Consider the following 20946-nt stretch of genomic DNA (forward strand, 5'->3'; position numbering starts at 1 on the left):
TAGTCATAAGCCACTTTTTTTCAGTGTCGTTTCAACTTTGAACAGTCACCAAGTGAACTGTTGTAAGTTGAGGACTACCTGTATAAAGATATGAATGTGCTTTAGGGGACAGTCAGTGTATTATTTCTTCAAATGGTGGGATCCAGATTCTTTCACTTGGGAAAAATTGAAAACTGTACTTACACGGTGGGGTTTTTAAAACACACAAATCCCATCAGCTAACCACAAAGAGACAGCAGCAAGTATGGTGAACATATTGTGCTTTCTTTCCATATAGCTGTTCTAAGGAATAAACCCTTTTCTGAAGCAAGCAACCGTTCTATGGGCCACAAATCAATCCTCCTTTGTTTATGTAACTATGGAGATGGGATCTGCTGGCTTGATGGGAAGTGTGGCTTCCAGGGGTCTCCAGGTATGTATGGTGTTGACGGAGACAGGTGTCCAGATCTGAAAGTGGAGTCTGATTCCTGAGGTAAAGCAGGTAAAACCAAGTAGGCCCAGTCCTGTCATAATTCTCCTGCCAAGAAAATGGGTTTTTTTTCCTCCACAGGAGTGGCAAAATGATAACATTTAACAAGGCTGATAACTAGGTTGGCAGATGATTGGGAGGCACTGAACCATGCAATTATGTGTGCCCATTTATGACTCTGTGTGTGTGTGTGTGTGTGTGTGTATTAGGTGAGCCAACAGGTAAGTGATGATGGGAAGGTCCTGGTAGCAAAGGGGAGGGATAAGTTTCTGTACTTTATTCCTACACACCCTTCTCTTCCTACTCCTATCCTTCAGAAATATCACTGACTTGCTTACCTACAGCATTCAAGATTCACGGATCCAGGAAATCAGGAATTCCAATCTACCTGATTTCGCCCACCGGGTTTTACCAGGTTCTACGCAGATGACCTAACCCCTGCAAGAAAACCAAGAGTGCCTTTCATTCCAGAGAATCTGAATGTCCTGGTTGCTGCTCCTTGCTTTAATTTACCAAGCCCAGAAATACTAGCCACCTGCTTCCTCACTCCCCACGTACCACAATGAGCTGCCACTTGCTCGTCTATGGGCTACCTGCCTTGGGAATCTATGCAGTGTTATCTTACTCTCTTCGGAAGAAGCCACATCTCCTTCACAAACCACGCAGGTTTCCCGTTCGATGCTTACATGTCTCCCACAGGGGTGGTAAGTTCTGTGATGTAAATTGGGTGTCTGGATGGAAGGGCTTTTGGGGGCACCGAGAGGGAGGCTGAAGAGCTCAGCATGCGCACCGCAGCTGCAAGGCAAAGGTGAATGGGGGAAGCAGAGAGAAAAGGAAATAAGTTGTGAGATTTCTTCCCTCTGCTTCTCTTCCTGAGAAGTGGGCAGGTGGGATATTTGCATTACTTTCTGTTCCACAATAGTCCCAAGACTTGTAAAGCCGCATTCCTAAAGCTCAAAGCAGAACAGCTTGATATTCTTTTGGAGGCAGAGTACCTGAAATAAAATTGCTCGGAATCTGATTTCCTCTTCAGGTGCTGGAGAGCAGATTGAGAACACTTTGGGTGCCTTTAAAAAGTGAGTAATGCAATCGCCACTCTATCTCAACTTGCCCTTCTTGTGCACTGTTCCTGCCCTTCAACTTCTCTTGCCAATCTTTGCATCTTCCCAGTGCAATGAGCCAAGGGACAAACCTGCTTGAACTTGATTGCCACATAACCAAAGATGGGATTGTGGTTGTGTCCCATGATGAAAATCTGAAACGCCAGACGGGACACAACATTGATATCAGCCACATATACTATGAGGTGAGCATCTCTAAGTCCTTGGTCCCCACATGCCCTGCCTTTTGGGTATTATTCAGTTCCATGTGGTGACAGATTTTATGGCTATGTAAGTGATGTTGGCCACCTAATGAGATGAAAGGACTCCCTGGAGAAAAGCCTAATGCTGGGAAAGATTGAGGGCAAAAGAAGAAGGGGATGACAGAGAATGAGGTGGCTGGATGGAGTCACCGAAGAAGTAGGCCTGAGCTTAAATGGACTCCGGGGGATGATAGAGGATAGGAAGACCTGGAGGCACGTGGTCCATGGGGTCGCGATGGGTTGGACATGACTTTGCAGTGATGTTCCCAGGCTGTTTCTCATTATATAATCTCATTAGATATAAGTCCTGCCTTTCCTCTAGAAATTCAGGTGGAATAGATAACATCCTCCATTGTTAACACTTTTTTTTTTTTTTAAATCCCATTGAATTACTGTAGGTTAGATGGAGAATGTGTGATTTACCCAAAGTCACCTTGTGAAATTTATGATTGGGAGTGGATTTGTGTTTGAGTTGGACACCATTGTGATGATGAAATGACGAAACCACCATTGTGCCATCACAATGCAAGCTTCACCACTGTTGAGAGTGTAACCTGGTATTGCAAGCACATAACAAAAGAGGTGAAGCTTGGGTCACAACAGAATAAGACTGCTTTTGTCATTTGGATGAAAGTATTGCTCCTGTTATCTCAGCATTCTAACCAGAGGTGGGTTTCTACCGGTTTGCCCTGGTTTAGGCGAACCGGTATTGGTAATCTGACTTGGTCTCAGAACCAGCAGCGACCCAGGCTGGCTGTGCCCCCAAACCGGTTCCCCGGTCTCTGCTGCCATTGCCGGCATGTTTGTTATTGGTTTTTCATGGTCTGTGCATGCATAGAACAATTTACAATGAACTGCATACGCAGCAAACCAGTACCATCGGCAGTGGGACCCACCCTTGCTTCTAACCACCACACCCCAACACCTTTACACATTTACCAGAAACAAAATAACTTCCGTATTACTTCCTTTAAACAATGGTTATAGCACTTTGGGGAGAATTAAAGAGCTTTTCCCCAAACTTCTAGGACTCCAAACTCTGCTCTTCATTTCCTCCCTTCAACACACATAGCAAATCTCAAAGCCACTCTTACTTCTTATTCTCACTGGTTGTGTTCCCTAGGATTTGCCACGCTATCTGCCTTCTCTGGAGGTGCAGTTTTCTCCAGGTGAGTAGGACTACGAGTTGCTTTGGGGAAAATGTGCTGTGGTAGAAAATAAGGCAAACCATTGGTTCTCTTTGTCTCTTGAGAAAAATGCTCAGTTCTTGGCAGCTACCCTCAACCTTACCCTTCCTAACAGGAAGCTTCTCACATGGTACTGATCACCAGATTCCTCGTTTGGAAGACATTTTTGAGCAATTCCCTGGAGTCCCTATTAATATTGAAATTAAAGAAGATAATGATGAGCTCATCAATAAGGTAAGAAATCAATAAGGTAAGATAGAATCAAGATTATGTGAAGTGTTAATAACATTTTATAATGCCTTGGTAAGGGCACACTTGGAATACTGCATTCCGTTTTGATCACCACGATGTACAAAAGATGTGGAGACTCCAGAAAGAGTGCAGAGAAGAGCAACAAAGATGATTAGGGGACTGGAGGCTAAAACATTTGAAGAACGGTTGCAGGAACTGGGTATGTCTAGTTTAATGAGAAGAAGGACTCGGGGTGACATGATAATAGTGTTCCAATATCCCAGGGGTTGCCACAGAAAAGAGGGAGTCAATCTATTCTCATTCATTCCTAAGGGCAGGACAAGAAGCAATGGGTGGAAACTAATCAAGGAAAGAAGCAACCTTGCTCCTAAAGAGCAATTTCCTGACAGTTAGAACAATTAATCAGTGGAACAACTTGCCTCCAGAAGTTGTGAAAGCTCCAACACAGGAGGTTTTTAAGAAGAGATTGGACAACCATTTGTCTGAAAACCAACTGAAAACCAATCAAATTTCTTTCCTGTCCAACACTGCCAGCATATTTCTCATGGAGCACAGATCTTGGTCAGTGTTCAACATTCCAGTCTTTAGATCTCTCTTACAGATTTATGTTCACTTTTATACTTGTCAACATGAAGCTACATTCACCAAAAGTTTCTCCACACATAAAGACGTATTTAACTTGAAAATCCCTGATCAATTAAGATGTAAGACACTTTGTATTTTTGTAGTAAACAAAAATACAGTAATAGTAGAGCTATTCCTTGTGTGTCCAATCACACTTGGCCAATAAAAATGTTCTGTTCTATTCTATTCTATTCCATTCTATTCTATTCCATTCCATTCCATTCCATTCTATTTGAATATAATAAATAGAATAGGAATAGAATATTCTGTAAAATATTTCATCTTGTATATACCCAGCTGATTTTCTTCTGTCACGTAGGCACATTCTCTTAATTCTTGTTGTTGTGCACCTTTTCCTGCCTTTACCAGAGTGGTTTTGTAGTGACTGAGTCTCCTTATACCTCTTCAAAAACTTAGAAATGCCATCTTTGGTTAAGTTTCCACCAATTTTTGTTCTAATTTCTTTATAACTGTAACCTTGTTCACTTAATAATACTATTTTACATCGCTTTCTGGGTGACTAGTCAACTCTTTGCACCATTATTTTTTTTACAAGCTCACTAAATGAAAGAACAGGGGGGAAAAAACCCAACCAACTTGATAGCAATCACATAACATACTGAGAAATGTCCTCCCCTCAGCTTCAATACATAACATCAATAACTGAATTCTACTGTGATCTAATTGGCTCATTGCCAAAACAAGAAGACACCTGATTGGCTCTCTAAACACTCATGCTCATTGGCTATAATCAGATGAAGGAAAGCTACCTGATATCAACCTAAGCAAGTTGTGCTTCCTTTTTCTGGTTATTTGGCTATAACTTTTCATAGAATACAGATAATTGAACAAACCTTGTTGCATTACATTCTTGATTAAGTTATCTTTCCCTTGATATATAATTTTATGGTACTACTCCAAAAATAAGTGGTTATTAGCCATAAAACCCGAAAAATACACTTTCGTAAAAGGTTTCCACAATTTTGATCACTACTGTATTCACTTAACAACTGCAGTGATTCGTTTAACTATGGGAAAAGAGTTTGTAAAATCGGGCACAACTCGCTTAACAACTACCTTATCAATGAAAATTATAGTCCCCATTGTGATCATAAGTCAAATGAGTGCCTGTAATTTTTGCTAGTATGTACTTGGAAGCTTCAGAGACAGTAAATAAAGAAAGAGAGCCACAATCAGCTTAAGGTCCTCCTTGAACAGAGAGTACAGGTAGCCACGGTGCCTTCAGACTCTGCTGCCTCCCATCTGATTGGTGCTTGTTATTCAGTTTCCACAAGAGGCAATTGTGCAACTAAAAACTGACATTCCTCTAGGAATCCATTATTTGAGGATGTGTTGTTTTTCCATCTTCCAGGTAGCACGTCTTGTTGATCAATACAATCGTTCCCACATCAGCATCTGGGCCTCCTTCAATTCTCAAATACTGAAAAAATGCCATAAAGCTGTACGTATCAAAAGTGTTTTTCCCCCCTTTCACATTTTATGTTTACAAACCCTTTTTTTGCTTAAAGCTTCAGACTGTATAAACATATGTAAGGTTTTTTTAAAGATGTATTTATTTAGCAATAAATAAAGTACTCCTTGATGCAGGTAATCTTTGACTTACAAGCCTTTGTTTAGTGACCAAGTTACCATGATACTGAAAAAAGTGACTTACAACTGGTCACTTTACAACCATTGTAGTCTTCCCGACGGTCACAAGTTCAGGCGCTTGGCAACTGCTCTGTATTTATGACCACTGAAGTCTCCTAAAGTCATGAGATTACAACTTTCCTAGCCAGCTTCTGACAAGTGAAGTCAATGGGGGAAGCCCATTGACTTTAACTTGTGTGTGATTCACTTAACAACCACAGCAAAAAAAGTCATAAAATTAGACATGACTCACTTAACACCACCTTATGGTTTGACGGAAATTCCCATCCCAGTTGTGGGTCATAAGTCAAGGATTACCTGTAATGTATTAGATCATGGTTAAATGAAGGTCCCCTCCCTTCTTCCTTTCTGTTCTTAAGCTTTTTTTGTAGACCAACTTGTTACACTTGCTTTTTCCAATTCTGCGTAAGCATTAGACAGCAGCTCCCTAAATCCACCAACCAAGGTGGAAAGACTGTGTTAAGCAGTTGTGTTTTGTCAAGCCAGGGCAAGAACGATATTTTCCCTGAATCTTCCTACTTCCCTGAAGCTGTGAGATGAAGTGCAACAACCTTCCCAGCAATGAAGTCTAGAAATGACAAGTCCACTGTCTAAAATAAATAAATAAATAAAGTTTTATTTATCCCTCCAGAATAAAGACATGCCCTACACCTTCTCCGCTAAGAGAGGCCTCTTAATGCTTGGACTCTGGTACCTTGGACTCCTGCCCTTCTTCCCTCTGAAGGAATCGTTCCTTGAATTCGTGCTGCCCTCAATCATAAACAGGTGACAGTCACTAGCAAGGGTGGGATTTAGGCAGAAAAGCATGCAGACTTAGAAATGTGATCATCTAATCTAAGAAATGTGATCACCTAATGATCAGCCTTTGGAAGTTGTGTGCCACACTTACTCTCTCCTTTAAATAGAGCCTATTTGGAGAGACTTTCCTGGCATGCTGATCTGGGAAAAGGGAGGGTATCTGGGCAACCTTTGCATCCACATGACAGTGGCCCTTCTGCAGGACAAGCAGCTAGCCAGCATCCAGGAATTTTCAACTGAGGAGAGCAGAGGACAATTGGTCTGTTAGTCCCAATGAGCCACGGCCAATGCTGTCCTCTTAAACCCTTTGCTTTGGCTTGATCATGCTACAGGGCAGGGTTATTTATGAGACAACCAATCTCCAGCTACACCAGCTTATCCAATACAGGTAACCCTGACTTAGAACAATTTGTTTAGTGACTGTTCAAAGTTACAACGGCATGAAAAATGGGACCTATAACCGTTTTTCAGTTACAACCTCTCCAGCATCCCCATGATCATGTGAACAAAATTCAGATGTTTAAGAACTGTTCATATTTATGACCATTGCTGTGTCCCTAGGTCATGTGATCACTTTTTGAGACCTTCCAACAAGCAACATCAGAGGGGAAGCCAGATTCACTTAACAACTGGGTTACTCACTTATCAACTGTAATGAATCACTTGACTATTATGGCAAGAAAGGTCATAAAATGGAGCAAAACTCACTTAACAAGTGTCTCACTTAACAAGAGAAATTTTGGGCCCAATTGTGGTTGTAAAGGACTACCTTTACAATCTGATAGGGTTGACATGTGTCAGGAGCCATCCATTAATCAATGTCATCTGATGGGACCCAAGCCATGTCCTTTTCTGTTTCTGTGTCTCTCCTATGGAACAACGTTTTTCTAAGATCCAAATGGCCCCATCTTCTGCCTGTCTTCTGAAAGGCAATGAAGACTGGCCTTCCCCAGGCATTTGGTCAAGAGATTCTGGATCGATTGTTTCTGTCTGCAAGTTGCCTCTGTTTGATTATATTTTATTGTTTTGCCAGTTGCCATTTGTCACATTCCACTTTATATGCTACCCTGAGCTAGACATTAATCGGTGACTATGCAGCATGTATTAATGAACCATTAATTGTCTTGTAGTTAAGGCACCAGGCATGGAAGCCATCTGGGTGACTTTGGACTAATTGCCAGGAGACTGTGAGTTCTACTCCCACCTTAGGAATGGAAGCCAGTTGGATGACTTTGTGAAAGTCACTCTCTCTCAATCCAACCCTCTTTGCAGGATTGCCTTTGAAGGGAAAATTAGGAAGAGAAAAAAGTAATTGGTGTACTCCCGACCTTGAGTTATTTATAAAAAATAATAAAAATGGAAAACAAATAAATGTAGTTGTTTAGTCTAGACTAGAGTATGTCAAACTCATGTCATCATGGGGCCTTCCTAAAGTGGGATTAGAACTCATCATCTCCTGGTGATTGGCCTAAAGTCACTCAGCCAGCTTTCATTTCTAAGGTGGGACTCACAGTCTCCTGGCGATTAATCCAAAATCACCCGGCTGGCTTCCATGCCTGGTGCCTTAACTACAAGACAATTAATGGCTCATTAATACATGCTGCATAGTCATTGATTAACATCAAGCTCAGGATAGCATGTAAAATTGAATGTGAGAAATGGCAACTGGCAAAAGAATAAAATATAATCAAACAGAGGCAACTTGCGATGTATCGTGAATTTTCCCCCCTTTGCTAAACTGGGTGTGACCAGCGTATGACGCATCAGGCCCGCGTGCCCTGAGTTTGACACCCCTGGTCTAGAGAAAAGAAGGACTAGGAGTGACATAATAGCACTATTCCAGTATTTGAAGGGCTGCCTCAAAGAAGAGGGGGTCAACCTATTCTCCAAACACCAGAAGGCAGGACAAGAAACCATGGATGGAAACTAATCAAGGAGAGAAGCAACTTGGAATTAAGGAGAAACTTCATGACAGTGAGAACAATTAACCTGTGAAACAGCTTGCCTTCAGAAGTTGTGGGTGCTTTATCATTGGAGGTTTTTAAGAAAACACAGGACAGCCACCTGTTTGAAATGCAGTGGTGGGTTCCAGATCCCATTCCAACCAGTACATGGACGTGCGCAGCACACACAGGCACAGCACACGCATGTGTCTTAGCACCTCCGCAAGCCTTTACGATGCTCTAGCTGCTCAGCGGAGCATCACGCAGGTGTTGTATGCGCCATGCGCATGCACAGAAGTGCCAAAGGCTTAAAAGACCGGTATGGAGCTCGGGCAGGTGGGTGAGCACTCTACAGCACTGTAGTGGTATAAGGTGCTCCTGGCAGGCTCCGGTATGCCCGTACCGGCGTACTGCCTGCAACCCACTACTGCTGAAATAGTATAGGATCTCCTGCTTGAGCAGGGGGTTGGACTAGAAGACCTCCAAAGTCCCTTCCAGCTCTACTGTGATTGATTGAAATATGAATACTGTATTCTTTCCCCACTTCTTAATCAGCTTCTCCCCTTGCCACTGCTAGAACTAGTAAACATTTCACTGAACATCAACAGAAGAACAACAGTTAAATTGGCTCTTTAGAGGCAGTTGCGGTGTAGCATAACAAGAAAGGACTGGAATCTGGTTTTTTTTTTAAGGAGGCATAATGTTGACTCTTTGAGAAGCAGGAAGTAATAAAACATGAAAAACCACAAAAGCAAAAACAAAAAAACACCCATCAACCAAACCTTCCAGTAGAATTAATTGAATCTCTCTGATGCTCCAATGTCTAAAAGAAATACTGAAGAAAAATGATAGAAGCAGGTGTGGAAGAGAAACTGCTTAGCAAAATTGCAGACACCTGTTGTCTTCTCCTCCTCCTCCCATGGGAGCCTTCTATCCTGCATCACAAGAGTTGCCAATAAAGCTGCAAACTTCACCCAGGTGTGGGAGGAGAATGAAGGAGATGTTCTTTTCCGGCTCTGCAACCACCAGCCAACAGTACAGCAGCCAAACAAAAGATGGCATTTTCCTTCAGAGTGAAGTATGCAAAAGGGTGGGGTGGAGTGGGGTGGGGTGGAGAAGTATAGCAAGACAGCAACACAAAGCACAATATAAAAAAATTGCAAGAGCTCTACGGGTAGCCGTTAACAGGGGGAAAATTATGAAATCTCAGAGGCAACTTAAGACAGAACAGACTTAAGAAAGAAATGTTGATGTATAGTAGTAGTAGTATCAAGCGTAGTATGCAACAGGTTCCCAATCTTGGCAACTTTAAGACACGTGGAGTTCAACTCCCAGAATTTCCCAGCCAGAATGGGTGGCTGACCCCTGTTATGCAGATAGTCCTCAACTTATGACTATAACAGGGAACGGGAAAGTTCATCAAGTAGTACAGTAATTAAGTGAGGAATCACAAGACCACACTCAATTTTACTTTTTTTTTGCTGTAGTCATTAAGTGAATCCCTGTGGTTGTTAAACAAAACATCACATGACTGCAACTTGCGAACTTCCCTGCCAGATTCCTCACTGACTTTGCATCTTGGAAGCTGGATGGAAGGCCACAAATGGCTGTTATACAATTGGCCACACTCGTGAGACTGTCGGGGTGATGAAGCAGTCGTGAGTGCAAGGATCAGCCCTAAGTCACTTTTTTTTCAGTCGTAACTTTGAACAGTCACCAAATGAATGGACATTAGTGTGATGGAAAGTGTACTTGGAAGAGCACACAGAGAGAGAGACTTTTGAAAGCCCAGAATTTTCCCAGAAAAAAAAATGGCGTAATCTCTTAATCTGAGTATCTTTCTAAGAAAGCCAAATGTTTCCCTGTTTGTTCCTGCAGGTACACATTCCATCACATCAAGTGAGGACAACCTGTACAGAAATTGTAACAAAACAATCCGACCACCTTTCAATCTTGTCTAATTGAAAGGGAAAAGAGCCACAGTGGCGCAATGGTGATGGCAAACCTTTTCAGCACCGTCCAAACTGGAACATGCATGCATGTGTGCATGCCAGAGTGCCAGAAACCCAAAAACCATCTGGCTGGTGTGCATGTGTGTGCCACCAGCTGGTCTTTGGGTTTCTGGCATGCATGCCACCAGCTGGTCTTCGTGCACACCAGAGCATAGAAAGACCAGCTGGCCGGCGCATATATTCCTGTTTTTTTTTAACCATTTTTCAGGCCGTTTCCAGGCTGTTTTGGGGAGCATTTCTCAGGCCATTTTTCTGGGCCAAAATAGCTTGGAAAATGTCCTGAAAACGCCCCCAAAATGGCCTGAAAATGCCCCCCAAATGCCCTCATTTTTGGCCATTTTTCAGGCCATTTTCCGACATTCCGGTGCCCGCAAAGGCCAGTTGGTGGCACCACTTGTGCCCACAGAGAGGGCTCTGTGTACCACCTCTGGCACAGGTTCCATAGGTTCGCTATCACAGGGTTAGAGTGTAGTGCTGCAGACTACTTCTGCTGCCTATCGGCTGCCTGCAATTTGACAGTTCAAATCTCACCAGGCTCAAGGTTGACTCAGTCTTCCATCTTTCCAAGGTGGGTAAAATGAGGACTCAGACTGCTGGGGGCAATATGCTGACTCTGTAAACCACTTAGAGAGGGCTGTAAAGCACTGTGAAGCAGAATATAAGTAAGTGCTATTGCTAATTCTCAGAGATTTGCCTGGTTTTCTTGGCAAGGTTTTTCAAAAGTGTTTTGTCACAGACTCCTTCTAAGGCTGAGAGAAAATGACTTGCCCAAGGTCACCCAACTGGTTTGTGCCTAAGGCAGGACTAGAAATCCCAGTCTCCTGGTTTTGAGCCAGATGCCTTAACCACAATGCTAACTGGCTCTCAGAATAATACTAGTATAATCACTGCCATTGTAATAATAATTGAAAATTAATAGTATATTGCAATAGTCATTTTCATAGGATAATGGTGCAGAGATAACGGTAGAATTGAATATAGAAAGTACTCACACATCACTTTGTTTTTTACCAAATAAAGGATCTGTCCCTCTTATAGGGAGACCATCTGTCCAGAGTCCAGTGCTTCTCTGTTCCAGCCCTTGAGACTAGATCAATCAAACTGGGTGCAGTTTAACAAAGGATCTATGACATAAGGCATCCAATTACATCAGATCTAACAGATCTCCCTAAAATGTGACTAACACCCAAGTTAATTGGACAATTAAGTTAAGCTGATCTTCCTCATATATTCTCTTTCATGTTCTGTAAAATTTTAGTTGTGAAGAAAAACAGTGCCGGTGTGTAAAATTATTCTGAGAGTTTTGCCTGTCAAAGATGAGATACATTTGTTATATGTTTTGTAATTCATGGAATTACTTCTTTGGAAAAAGTGTGGGATCCAATATTTTAGAGGAGGAATAGCAGGAAACCAGCAGTTCTCAGGAGCTTGTTAATTTTGCCACCTTTTTGTTTTGTTTAATCCTAGGACGTATTTTCCAGTGAAAAAGGGCATATGTGGATCACTACTGGCAAAAGTTACCACCAAGTGAGTGACACAGAGCCATGGTTTTAATTATTTCATTCTTATTAAGTATTCCTTTCCTTCATCACCTTCTCCTCTCCTTTTCCAGCAGGAGGGCTCTTAATGAAACTCATAACACAAACCAGCTATTTTCCTGCTAGAGACAATAAATATCAGAAAAATGACACTACATAGAATATCTTGATTTTTCTCATATCTATTTTCCCCCTCTTTTTCTGCTGGGCTCTACAAAAGATAAAGCAGAGTGACTTATACCTAAACCTTTTGTATTGCTATTTCTTTCCTTTCCCAACAGGCTGACAATGCATAAACAGCTGTTTAAACATCTGGAAGACAGAGGAATACAAGTATGTTGGGGAAAGCTGAGAAATCAAAAATTTGGGTGGCATGCTAGTCTCTACTCGTGGGGATGATCAGAATTATTTATTATGTGTTCATTTATTAAATTTATATGCCACTCATCTCATTATTAAGCAACTCTGCGTGGCTTACAATGTTATAAACATCAATGTAAAGCAAGTAATACATCAAAAGAGCAAAACACGGGACATCAAAGTTAAAACACTACGTTAAATAGCAAAGTGAATTAAATAAAATGTCTATGCAGGGTGGAGGTGGGGTCTTCTAATAGTCCACCAGCCACCTCGGAAATGAGATGATCTCCCATTGGGGTCCCAGGCCAGTTGGCAGGTCTCCTGGTTCCTTTGGAAGGCCAAAAGGGTGAGGGCAGATCTCACTTCAAGGGGCATGATGTTCCAAAGAGCAGGAGCCACAGCAGGGAAGGCTTTTCTGCTGGTTCTCACCAGCTGCAATTCCTTGGCCAATAGAATCCAGAACAGGCTCCTCCTCCCAGACTAAGTAGCAAGGGCCAATCCCTGTTTCTCAGATAACCTGGACCATGCCTTACAGGGTTTTAAAGGTAATGACTAACAACCAGAAAGCAAATCTGCAACCAATGCAGTTCATATAGCAGTGGTGTAACATGGACCATTCTAATTGTAAAGGTTCCCTGCACATGTGTGCTAGTTGTTCCTGGCTCTAGAGGGCAGTGTTCATCTCTGTTTCAAAGCCGAAGAGCCAGCGCTGTCCGAAGACGTCTCCGTGGTCATGTGGCTGGCATGACTAAGCACTGAAGGCTCACAGAACACTGTTACCTTCCCACCAAAGGTGGTCCCTATTTTTCTACTTGTATTTTTACATGCTTTTGAACTGCTAGGTTGGCAGAAGCTGGGACAAGTGACATGAGCTCACTCTGTTCCACAGCGTTAGGAATTCAAACCGCTGAACTGCCAACCTTCCGATCAACAAGCTCAGTTGGGCCACTCTAGGGACCTCTAAAACTGTTTGCACTGCTGCATTTTGTCTCAGCTGTAGCTCCCAAATACTCTTCAAGGGTAGCTCCAAGTAGAGTGGATTGCAGTAGTCTAAGCGTGCGATGTCCAGGGCAAGAGTGGCTGAGCCTGAATTAAAACCTGAGATGGAACTATTGCAAAAATGTTGCCATTGACTTGGCTACTAACGGGTGATGAAGTGGTGCTCCCGAAATTCTGGTATTGCAGCAAAGGCGCCTCTTATTCTTGGTACTCTCTTGGCTTTTTTTTTTTTTTTTTTTTTTTTTTTGCCACAGTCCTTTTATTTCCAGTGTTTGCATTTTGTGATTGTGTTTTTCCCTCTTCCACTTTCTCTTTAGACTCTCCTTTGGGTTTTGAATGAAGAAAAGGATTATGAAGAAGCCTTTAGCTATGGAGTCTCCGGAGTCATTTCTGACTACCCAACTCATCTTCGACAGTACCTAAATGCTCATCCTCTGCCACCTTGCAATGCGTAAATTGTAATGAATGAAAAAGAATATCATGTGAAAGATAGGAAACTCAAAAGTATATTTCACCTGTGCATACTGTAAGAGGAAGACTCTGAAACAAATAAACAATTCTGTTACCAGTGTGGGGCATTCTCAGTAAGTGAGTAACATATGTTATACACTGTAGCAAGGGACTGAAGATATAGGAGGCTGGGAGGTCATTGTTCTGCTACAATCCTGCTTGTAAAAACATTGACTTTTTTTCAAGTTGATTAAACAGACAAAGCAGGAAGACAATTCTCTTATTAACACTCAGCAAAACAAATAAAAAATAAAAAAAAGTTTTATTAAAGAATGATCTGCTTCCTTTTCCTCCTGAGGTGGGTGTTTCCTTTGTAATAAATGTGCCACTATGCTGGTTTGATATAGTAGTTAAGATGCTGGCCTAGAAACCAGGAGACGGTGAGTTCTAGTCCCACCTTAAACAAAAACTGAATGGGTGACTTTGGGCCAATCATCAGGAGACTGTGAGTTGTAGTATCATCTTAGGCATGAGAGCCAGCTGCCTGACTTCAGACCAATCACTAGGAGATTGTGAGTTCTAGTCCTGCTTTAGGCATGAAAGCCAGCTGGGTGACTTTGGGCCAATCACTAGGAGATTGTGAGTTCTAGTCCCACCTTAGGCATGAAAGCCAGCTGGGTGACTTTGGGCCAATCACTAGGAGATTGTGAGTTTTAGTCCCGTCTTAGGCATGAAAGCCAGCTTTGGAAATGGCTTTGGACCAATCATTCTCTCACCTCAAACCACCTCACAGGATTTTTGTCACAGGGAAAATAGGAAGAAGGAGCATTAAGTAGGTTCACTGTTGAGTTATTATAAAGTAATAAATATGGGACAAAAATCTAACAAATAAACAACTAAAGAGAACAAGGGGGTAATTTTGGGACCAAACATGTGTGAAACCATCATTTCACACCAAAAGTGTGTAGAACCATTATTCACACACTACTGATGATGTTACCTAGCTGGGGTAATGAAATGTCTGCAAGAAAACAAGCAAGCTCAGAGAGCACCAAGGACCCCCTTACTTCAACCCTGAGCTAGAAATATTCTCCTTTATTGAAACTATCATCATCACTGCCTCATTTCTTTTTCCTTTAGTATGTTTTTCATCTTTTTATCTCTCATGAGGCCAGTTATTATTAGTAAAACTCTGGGGAATATTCTAAATGGATAGAGAATTAATGTGGTGGCCACACCTACACAATTGTAGCCCCACACTTTTTACTATGTGCGCAATACACATTAAAAAGCAGTGGGGTTTGATCATGCATGTCATGGTTATTTTTCCCCCCTTTTAAAATCCTCTCCTGCAGGAGGACCCATGTAAAAACTTACATTTTCTTGAGAAAGGCTCTGAAATCAGCTGAAGATCTGGCTAGGGAATTCTGGGACTCGAATTTTACCCATCTTAAAGTTGCCACAGTTGGGAAACCATTCTGTAAACTCACAATCTACCCATCTCTGTACTGTACTAGAGGCTTTCGTTTGTCAGGGGAGAACACCAACTTAATTCAGCATAAAATTCTTGGAGTTATGTGACAGTTACCAAGGCAAACTTTTACACTCTCCCGGGTACCTCATAATGCAGGTTGGCACCTGTTTCAACAGCAAGGTATGCAAACAAATTGACAAGTCCCACAAAAGAAGAATCAGCTGTAAGGGTTTGGCAAGAAATGCGAACTTCAAGTCATTGGCACAACATGGGATTGTTCTATGTTCTAGCCAAATATTTTAATCAAGGCCAAAGAAGGAAGTGAGAGATTGTCTAATTTCCATGCTATTGTCAACCCTGAAGCTGGCCTCACCGAGGCCCTTTTTTTCGGCCTTCAGGGTTGCCACATTGGAGCTGAGGGATAGGGAGGGGGAAATAGAGATAGCTGGGGCTTTGTAGCCTTCACCTGTGAACCAAGGCCATTTCAACAACTGGCTGGAGAGAGAGGAGGAGAGAAATAACCAGCAAAGCCACCGGGTGGCTGACTGCCTGCCTCCAATCCCCACAGCCAAGGGTAAAGACCCCCAAGCCAGCCAAGGTGAAGAAGCTGATACGGAAAGCAACAGAAAGGGGAAAATTCACCAGCTAGGCCATTGAGGTCTCCCCTCCCCCAACTGGGGAAGAGGGAACTCCAGCAACAAATGCTGATGGCTTATGGCAGCGACGACAAAGGTGAAGAGAACCCAATGGCAAGTGAAGCCATCCATCCATTCGCCATCTGGTCGAGACTAGTAGTACCAGAAATAGAGACATGGGAAAGTGGAAGTGATCATAGAAATGGGTTGCACCCATTGCCTGATCAACCTACCCACAGTCCTAAAGCTAGGAATCAGGGCCCATATGATTCGAGCAGGTCGATAAATCATTGATAGGGGGAGCCCCTGCCACACTCCTCACCAAACCTGTCAAGTTAGAAATGGGAACTTATTCACTTCGTGATGGCACCAAAAATAACAGAAGCAGTGATCCTAAGCCTAGCATGGCTAGATAAAAGGGGCCTCATCATCTCCTGGGAAGGTGGTTGCAGAAAGCTAAAGCTGAGAATAGGCCCTCTTCCCCTTCCCAAAAAGAATTGTCCAATGGTCGAGTGGCACTAAGTGAACCAAGAGAGCTGCAGCTGCCTCAGAGCCTCTCCCAGGTACCCCCCAGATCCCCAAAGAATACCGGGACCTGCTGGGGTACTCAGCAAGGAAGAATGCAACATGTTTCCTCCTCACTGCCCCACAGACTGCGCTATAGAGTTCATACCAGGGACTAAACTACCCACACCAAAGATGTACTCTATGACCTCAAAAGAGATGAAGAGAGCTGAGAGAATACATTGACACCAACATAGCTTGCAGATTTATTCAACAGGCTAAATCCAGAGTGGCCGCCCCGTCCTCTTCAATGAGAAAAAGATGGATGAGGTTGTGTGTGGATTTTAGGGGAATTAACGCCATATGCTGGCCCACTTGGACAAGGGGAAGGTGTTTACCCAATTGGGCCTACAAGAGGTGTACTACTATGTGTGAATCAAGGAAGGAGACGAGTGGAAAACTGCCTTCAGCTTCCACCTTAAGGAACTTCCAAGTCAAAATAATGCCTTTTGGCTTGCAAGGAGCCCCTGCAGTCTTTATGAAACTGATAAGTGAGATGCTACATGAGCACCTGTATAAAGGGGTCCTTGTGTACTTAGAGGACATTCTTATCTTCACTGAGACCCTGGAAGAATTGGATTTGGATTTGGATTTTATTCAATTTGTAGGCCGCCCTATTCCCCGAAGGGACTCAGGGCGGCTGAACAAAGCCAAGGGAGGGGAAATTACAAAAAAGTAAGACAAAGACAATCAGACAATACAAACAGTTTAAAAGCACAACAGACACAGCAAATTCGAGTAGGGGGGGGGACTCAACCCCAGGCTTGCTGGGACAGCCAGGTCTTCACGGCCGTCCGGAAGGCCTGAAGGGTGGAGAGGGTCCGAAGAACACATTAAGCTGGTACATCAGATACTGAAAAAAATCGTTGAGGCTAAACTATACACGAAGCTGTCAAAATGCAAATTCCACAAGACCAAACTAGACTATCTGGGCTACTGAGTGTCAAATAAGGGTGTAAAAAGGGACCGGGCTAAAGTTAAAGCTGTTTTAGACTGGCAACCTCCTCTTACATGAAAACAGCTTCAAAGCTTCTTGGGGTTTGCTAACTTCTACAGATAGTTCATCCTCTCTTTCACTGAAATTGCTCTGCCTGTCACTGAACTGTTAAAACTTCGGGGGGGGGGGGCTCAGCAACCACAGCCTAACCAACCCCTAAAATAGACCCTAGAATATCAGCGGGCATTTGAGGCACTAAAGAGGCTGTTTGCCAAAGAATCGGTCCTTAAACACCCCGATCCAGACCAGCCCTTCGTAGTCCAAGCTGACACCAGCAATGTGGCCATCACAGCAGTTCTCCTTCAGAAAAACACAGAAGGCAACTTGCAACCCTGCACATACACCTCCAAAAAATTGACAGAGACTGAAAGGAGCTAGGCGGTGTGGGAGAAAGCAGCCTATGTGATCCAATGGATCCTATTAACATGGAGACACTTTCTTGAAGGCAGCCGCGTACCATTTGAAAGTATGGAATGACCATAAAAGCCTAGAGATACTCAAGACCCCGCAAAAACTCTCCCCTAAACAAGCCCAGTGGGTGGAGTATTTCAAACAGTTCAACTTCACACTAAAATACATCCCTGGGGGGAAAAAACCTCTTGGCAGATGCCTTGTCATATAAACCACAATACAACTATAAACGTGAAGAGGTGGTCCATGGTATGATTCCCCTCTCTCAACCTGTCTCACAAGCCACAACCAGGGGACAGTCTACATAATGGAGGATTGCAGATGGTGGTGAGTGGGTGGGATGATCCAAAGGCTAAGAGATGAATTGCCAGCCGATCCATGGTACAAAGACAACAAAGGAGTTGTTGTTGTTGTTAGTCACAAAGTCGTGTCCGATCCATTTTGACCCCATGGAAAACGTTCCTCCAGGCCTTCCTGTCCTCTATCATCCTCTGGAGTCCAATTAAGCTCATGCCTACTGCTTTGGTGACTCCATCCAGCCATCTCATTCTCTGTTGTCCCCTTCTTCTTTTGCCCTCAATCTTTCCCAGCATTAGGCTCTTCTCCATTGAGTCCTTCCTTCTCATTAGGTGACCAAAGTATTTGAGTTTCATCTTCAGGATCTGGCCTTCTAAAGAGCATTCAGGGTTGATCTCCTCTAGGAATGACCAGTTTGATCTCCTTGCAGTCCAAGGGACTCACAGGAGTCTTCTCCAGCACCAGAGTTCAAAGTTCAATTCTTTGTCGCTCAGCCTTCTTTATGGTAAGAACAGAGTACTGACCCTCAAAAATGGACTAGCCTGTAAAAGCTCCAAATTGCATGTGCCCAGTAGCCTACGACTCCAAGTATTCTAGAAGAATCATGATTCCAAGCATTTCGGCTATTTGAAAACCCTCCATCTGGCTGGAAAGTGCATCCAGTCTTTCATAGCAGTTTTTTGTAAGCAGGCGGTAGGCTCCCAGATCACACAGGTAGATCGGGCAGCTACAAAACCAATTGTAGTACAAGGGGAGACACATTACGAGATCAAGAAAATCCTAGATTCTAGATTGCATAGGGGCTGGTTGCAGTACTTAATACAATGGAAGGGGTACCCATTCTCCAAAGCTACTTGGACATTCCAACAGCTGGCTGGAGAGAGGAGGACAGAAGTAACCAGGAAACCGGCCAGCATCTAGATTGGACAATGTGAATTATTGTTTGGAGGAAACAGTTTTCACCTTTTAATTAGGTGAAAACTGTGGGAACTCTCAGAGTTGGTTTTCACCAGTCTGTGCCAATGTGATATCTCCAAATAAAACTGTTCTTTGAGTAATCTACCTGCCTTGGAGGTTGGTTTGCTATGGGTGTATTACTTGGAACGCTGACAGCTATACTGTAAAAGATAAAGGAGGTGTGTGTGTGTGTGTGCTCTAAGAACAAATGAATTGTTGGTGGAATTTGATCTATGGGCTTTCTTGGATCCATTTTTCTTTTCCTTCTGTGATTGTTGACATCAACAGAGAATGCAAATAAAAAAAGGAGGGCCAACAAGTTTTCCTAGATGATTAATTTGCGTTCAGTCCCCACCCTTCTTGGGCACATTCCTGGTACTCAAAGCTATTCCTGATGTGGTTTCTGTTTAGGTCATGTTCTATGGAGCCTCCTCTTAAGGCCAAAGTCTTGCTGTGAAATGTAGGAATGATGCTGAAATGAAAGACCAATGGAAGCCCACATGATCTCTTGCTACATTTTGGACCATCCCAGTTCATGGACATTTGCTCCGACTGCACGTAGTCCTCACCCTACAATAGTTCATTTATTGACCATTTGAAGTTATAATGGCACTGAAAACTGAACATCTGTTCTCTGTAGCGTAGGTGGGAGGGGCTACAGCAGGGTTTGTGACAGCCTGTTTGGTCCAGAGACTGAGGGATTTTTCTTTAACATCTCCTCCTTTCCCTCCTGGCTCCCAGTTTCACAAGGTCGAATGGAACATCTGATATCTTTATGCAAGGAAATAACATTCCAATGAACGAAGAACAAGAACAGAAAAACAACCAACAATTCCGACCACCTCGACCCCTGCTAACTACCTAGGGTGGGAATGTAGCCCCTTCCACCTACAGTACAGACGTTCAGGTAAGGACCAACGTTCTTTCTCCTATAGCTCCGGTGGGAAGGGCTACAGCAGGGACATACCCAAGCTAAGTCCCAGGGCAGGAAGAAGACCCCGGGGGAGGGGAAGACACCACTTGCTGAAGCCCCCTACGGCCGCAGGCCACGTCCACTGATACGAAGCAGTCAAGGCAGTAGTGCCGAATAAATGGGGACGGGGAGGCCCAAGTGGCCGCCCAACACATATCTTCCAGAGGGACTCTAGTAGCCGAGGCAGCCGTAGTGGCAGCAGTCCTGGTGGAATGGGCTGTGATACCCTGAGGAGGTACCTGGTGACTGGCCTGGTAAGCCTCCCTGATGGCCTGCCTCACCCACCTGCCAATGGTGACGGAGGACACCCTGGCCCCCAATGACTTGTCCTGAAAGGACAGGAACAAGGCTTCCGACCACCTAAACGCGAACGTACGCCTGAGGTAGATACTTAGGGCGTGACGTACGTCCAGGTGGTGCCAGATAACCTCCCTCTCATGAGCCGGAGAGGGACAGAAATTGGCAAGAATAACCTCCTGCAATCTATGGAAAAGGGAATTGACCTTCGGGAGAAAGGTCGGGTCAAGCATCAGGACAACCCTGTCCTGATGGAACTGACACAAGTCCTCCTTAGACAACAGGGCGCTCAACTTGGAGATGCGTCTGGCTGAGGTGACAGCCACCAGAAATATGCCCTTCAGCGTCAGGAACCTGAGATGAACTGTTCTCAGAGGCTCGAAGGGAGCCCCTGTAAGAGACCTAAGTACCAGGGAAAGGTCTCACATTGGGAACCTATGCACCGGAGGGGGACAAAGGGGTTCCATGCACTGCCCGCACCACCAAAGAACTGGGCTAGACTGCAGCGATAAACGGCTTCCACGAGGGGAACAGCCGCTGCTGCTGCTGCTGCTGACGCTGCAGCCGGGTGATGTGCCTGAGTCGCAGACTCTTCTAAATAGCCTAGAAACGGCCTCTGCCTAGCGCGGAGGGAAACGACCCCCCTCTGGAGGCTGTGGAGCCACGAGGCATGTT

The 20946-nt window shown here is 43.7% G+C and overlaps 1 protein-coding gene across 1 annotated transcript; it reads left to right on the top strand.

Moving 5' to 3' along the window:
- The first annotated feature begins 744 nt into the window (after positions 1-744).
- On the top strand, positions 745-13803 carry GDPD3 (glycerophosphodiester phosphodiesterase domain containing 3). The gene is made up of 10 exons (XM_032237701.1): positions 745-1173; positions 1503-1545; positions 1640-1775; positions 2956-3001; positions 3135-3253; positions 5268-5357; positions 6198-6331; positions 11787-11846; positions 12139-12190; positions 13534-13803. The coding sequence occupies exons 1-10, from the start codon at positions 1032-1034 to the stop codon at positions 13669-13671; spliced, it is 960 nt and encodes a 319-aa protein (XP_032093592.1). The 5' UTR covers positions 745-1031; the 3' UTR covers positions 13672-13803.
- Positions 13804-20946: the final 7143 nt, after the last annotated feature.

Source organism: Thamnophis elegans, chromosome Z (genome assembly GCF_009769535.1).
Source record: "Thamnophis elegans isolate rThaEle1 chromosome Z, rThaEle1.pri, whole genome shotgun sequence".
Taxonomy (NCBI): Eukaryota; Metazoa; Chordata; class Lepidosauria; order Squamata; family Colubridae; genus Thamnophis; species Thamnophis elegans.

Excerpts from the sequence above, each read along its gene's own strand:
- GDPD3 (XM_032237701.1), top strand. The coding sequence starts at position 1,032 with ATGAGCTGCCACTTGCTCGTCTATGGGCTACCTGCCTTGGGAATCTAT. Across the intron at positions 1,546-1,639 it reads ACTTTGGGTGCCTTTAAAAA|TGCAATGAGCCAAGGGACAA; the intron begins GTGAGTAATGCA and ends GCATCTTCCCAG. Across the intron at positions 12,191-13,533 it reads TGGAAGACAGAGGAATACAA|ACTCTCCTTTGGGTTTTGAA; the intron begins GTATGTTGGGGA and ends CTTTCTCTTTAG.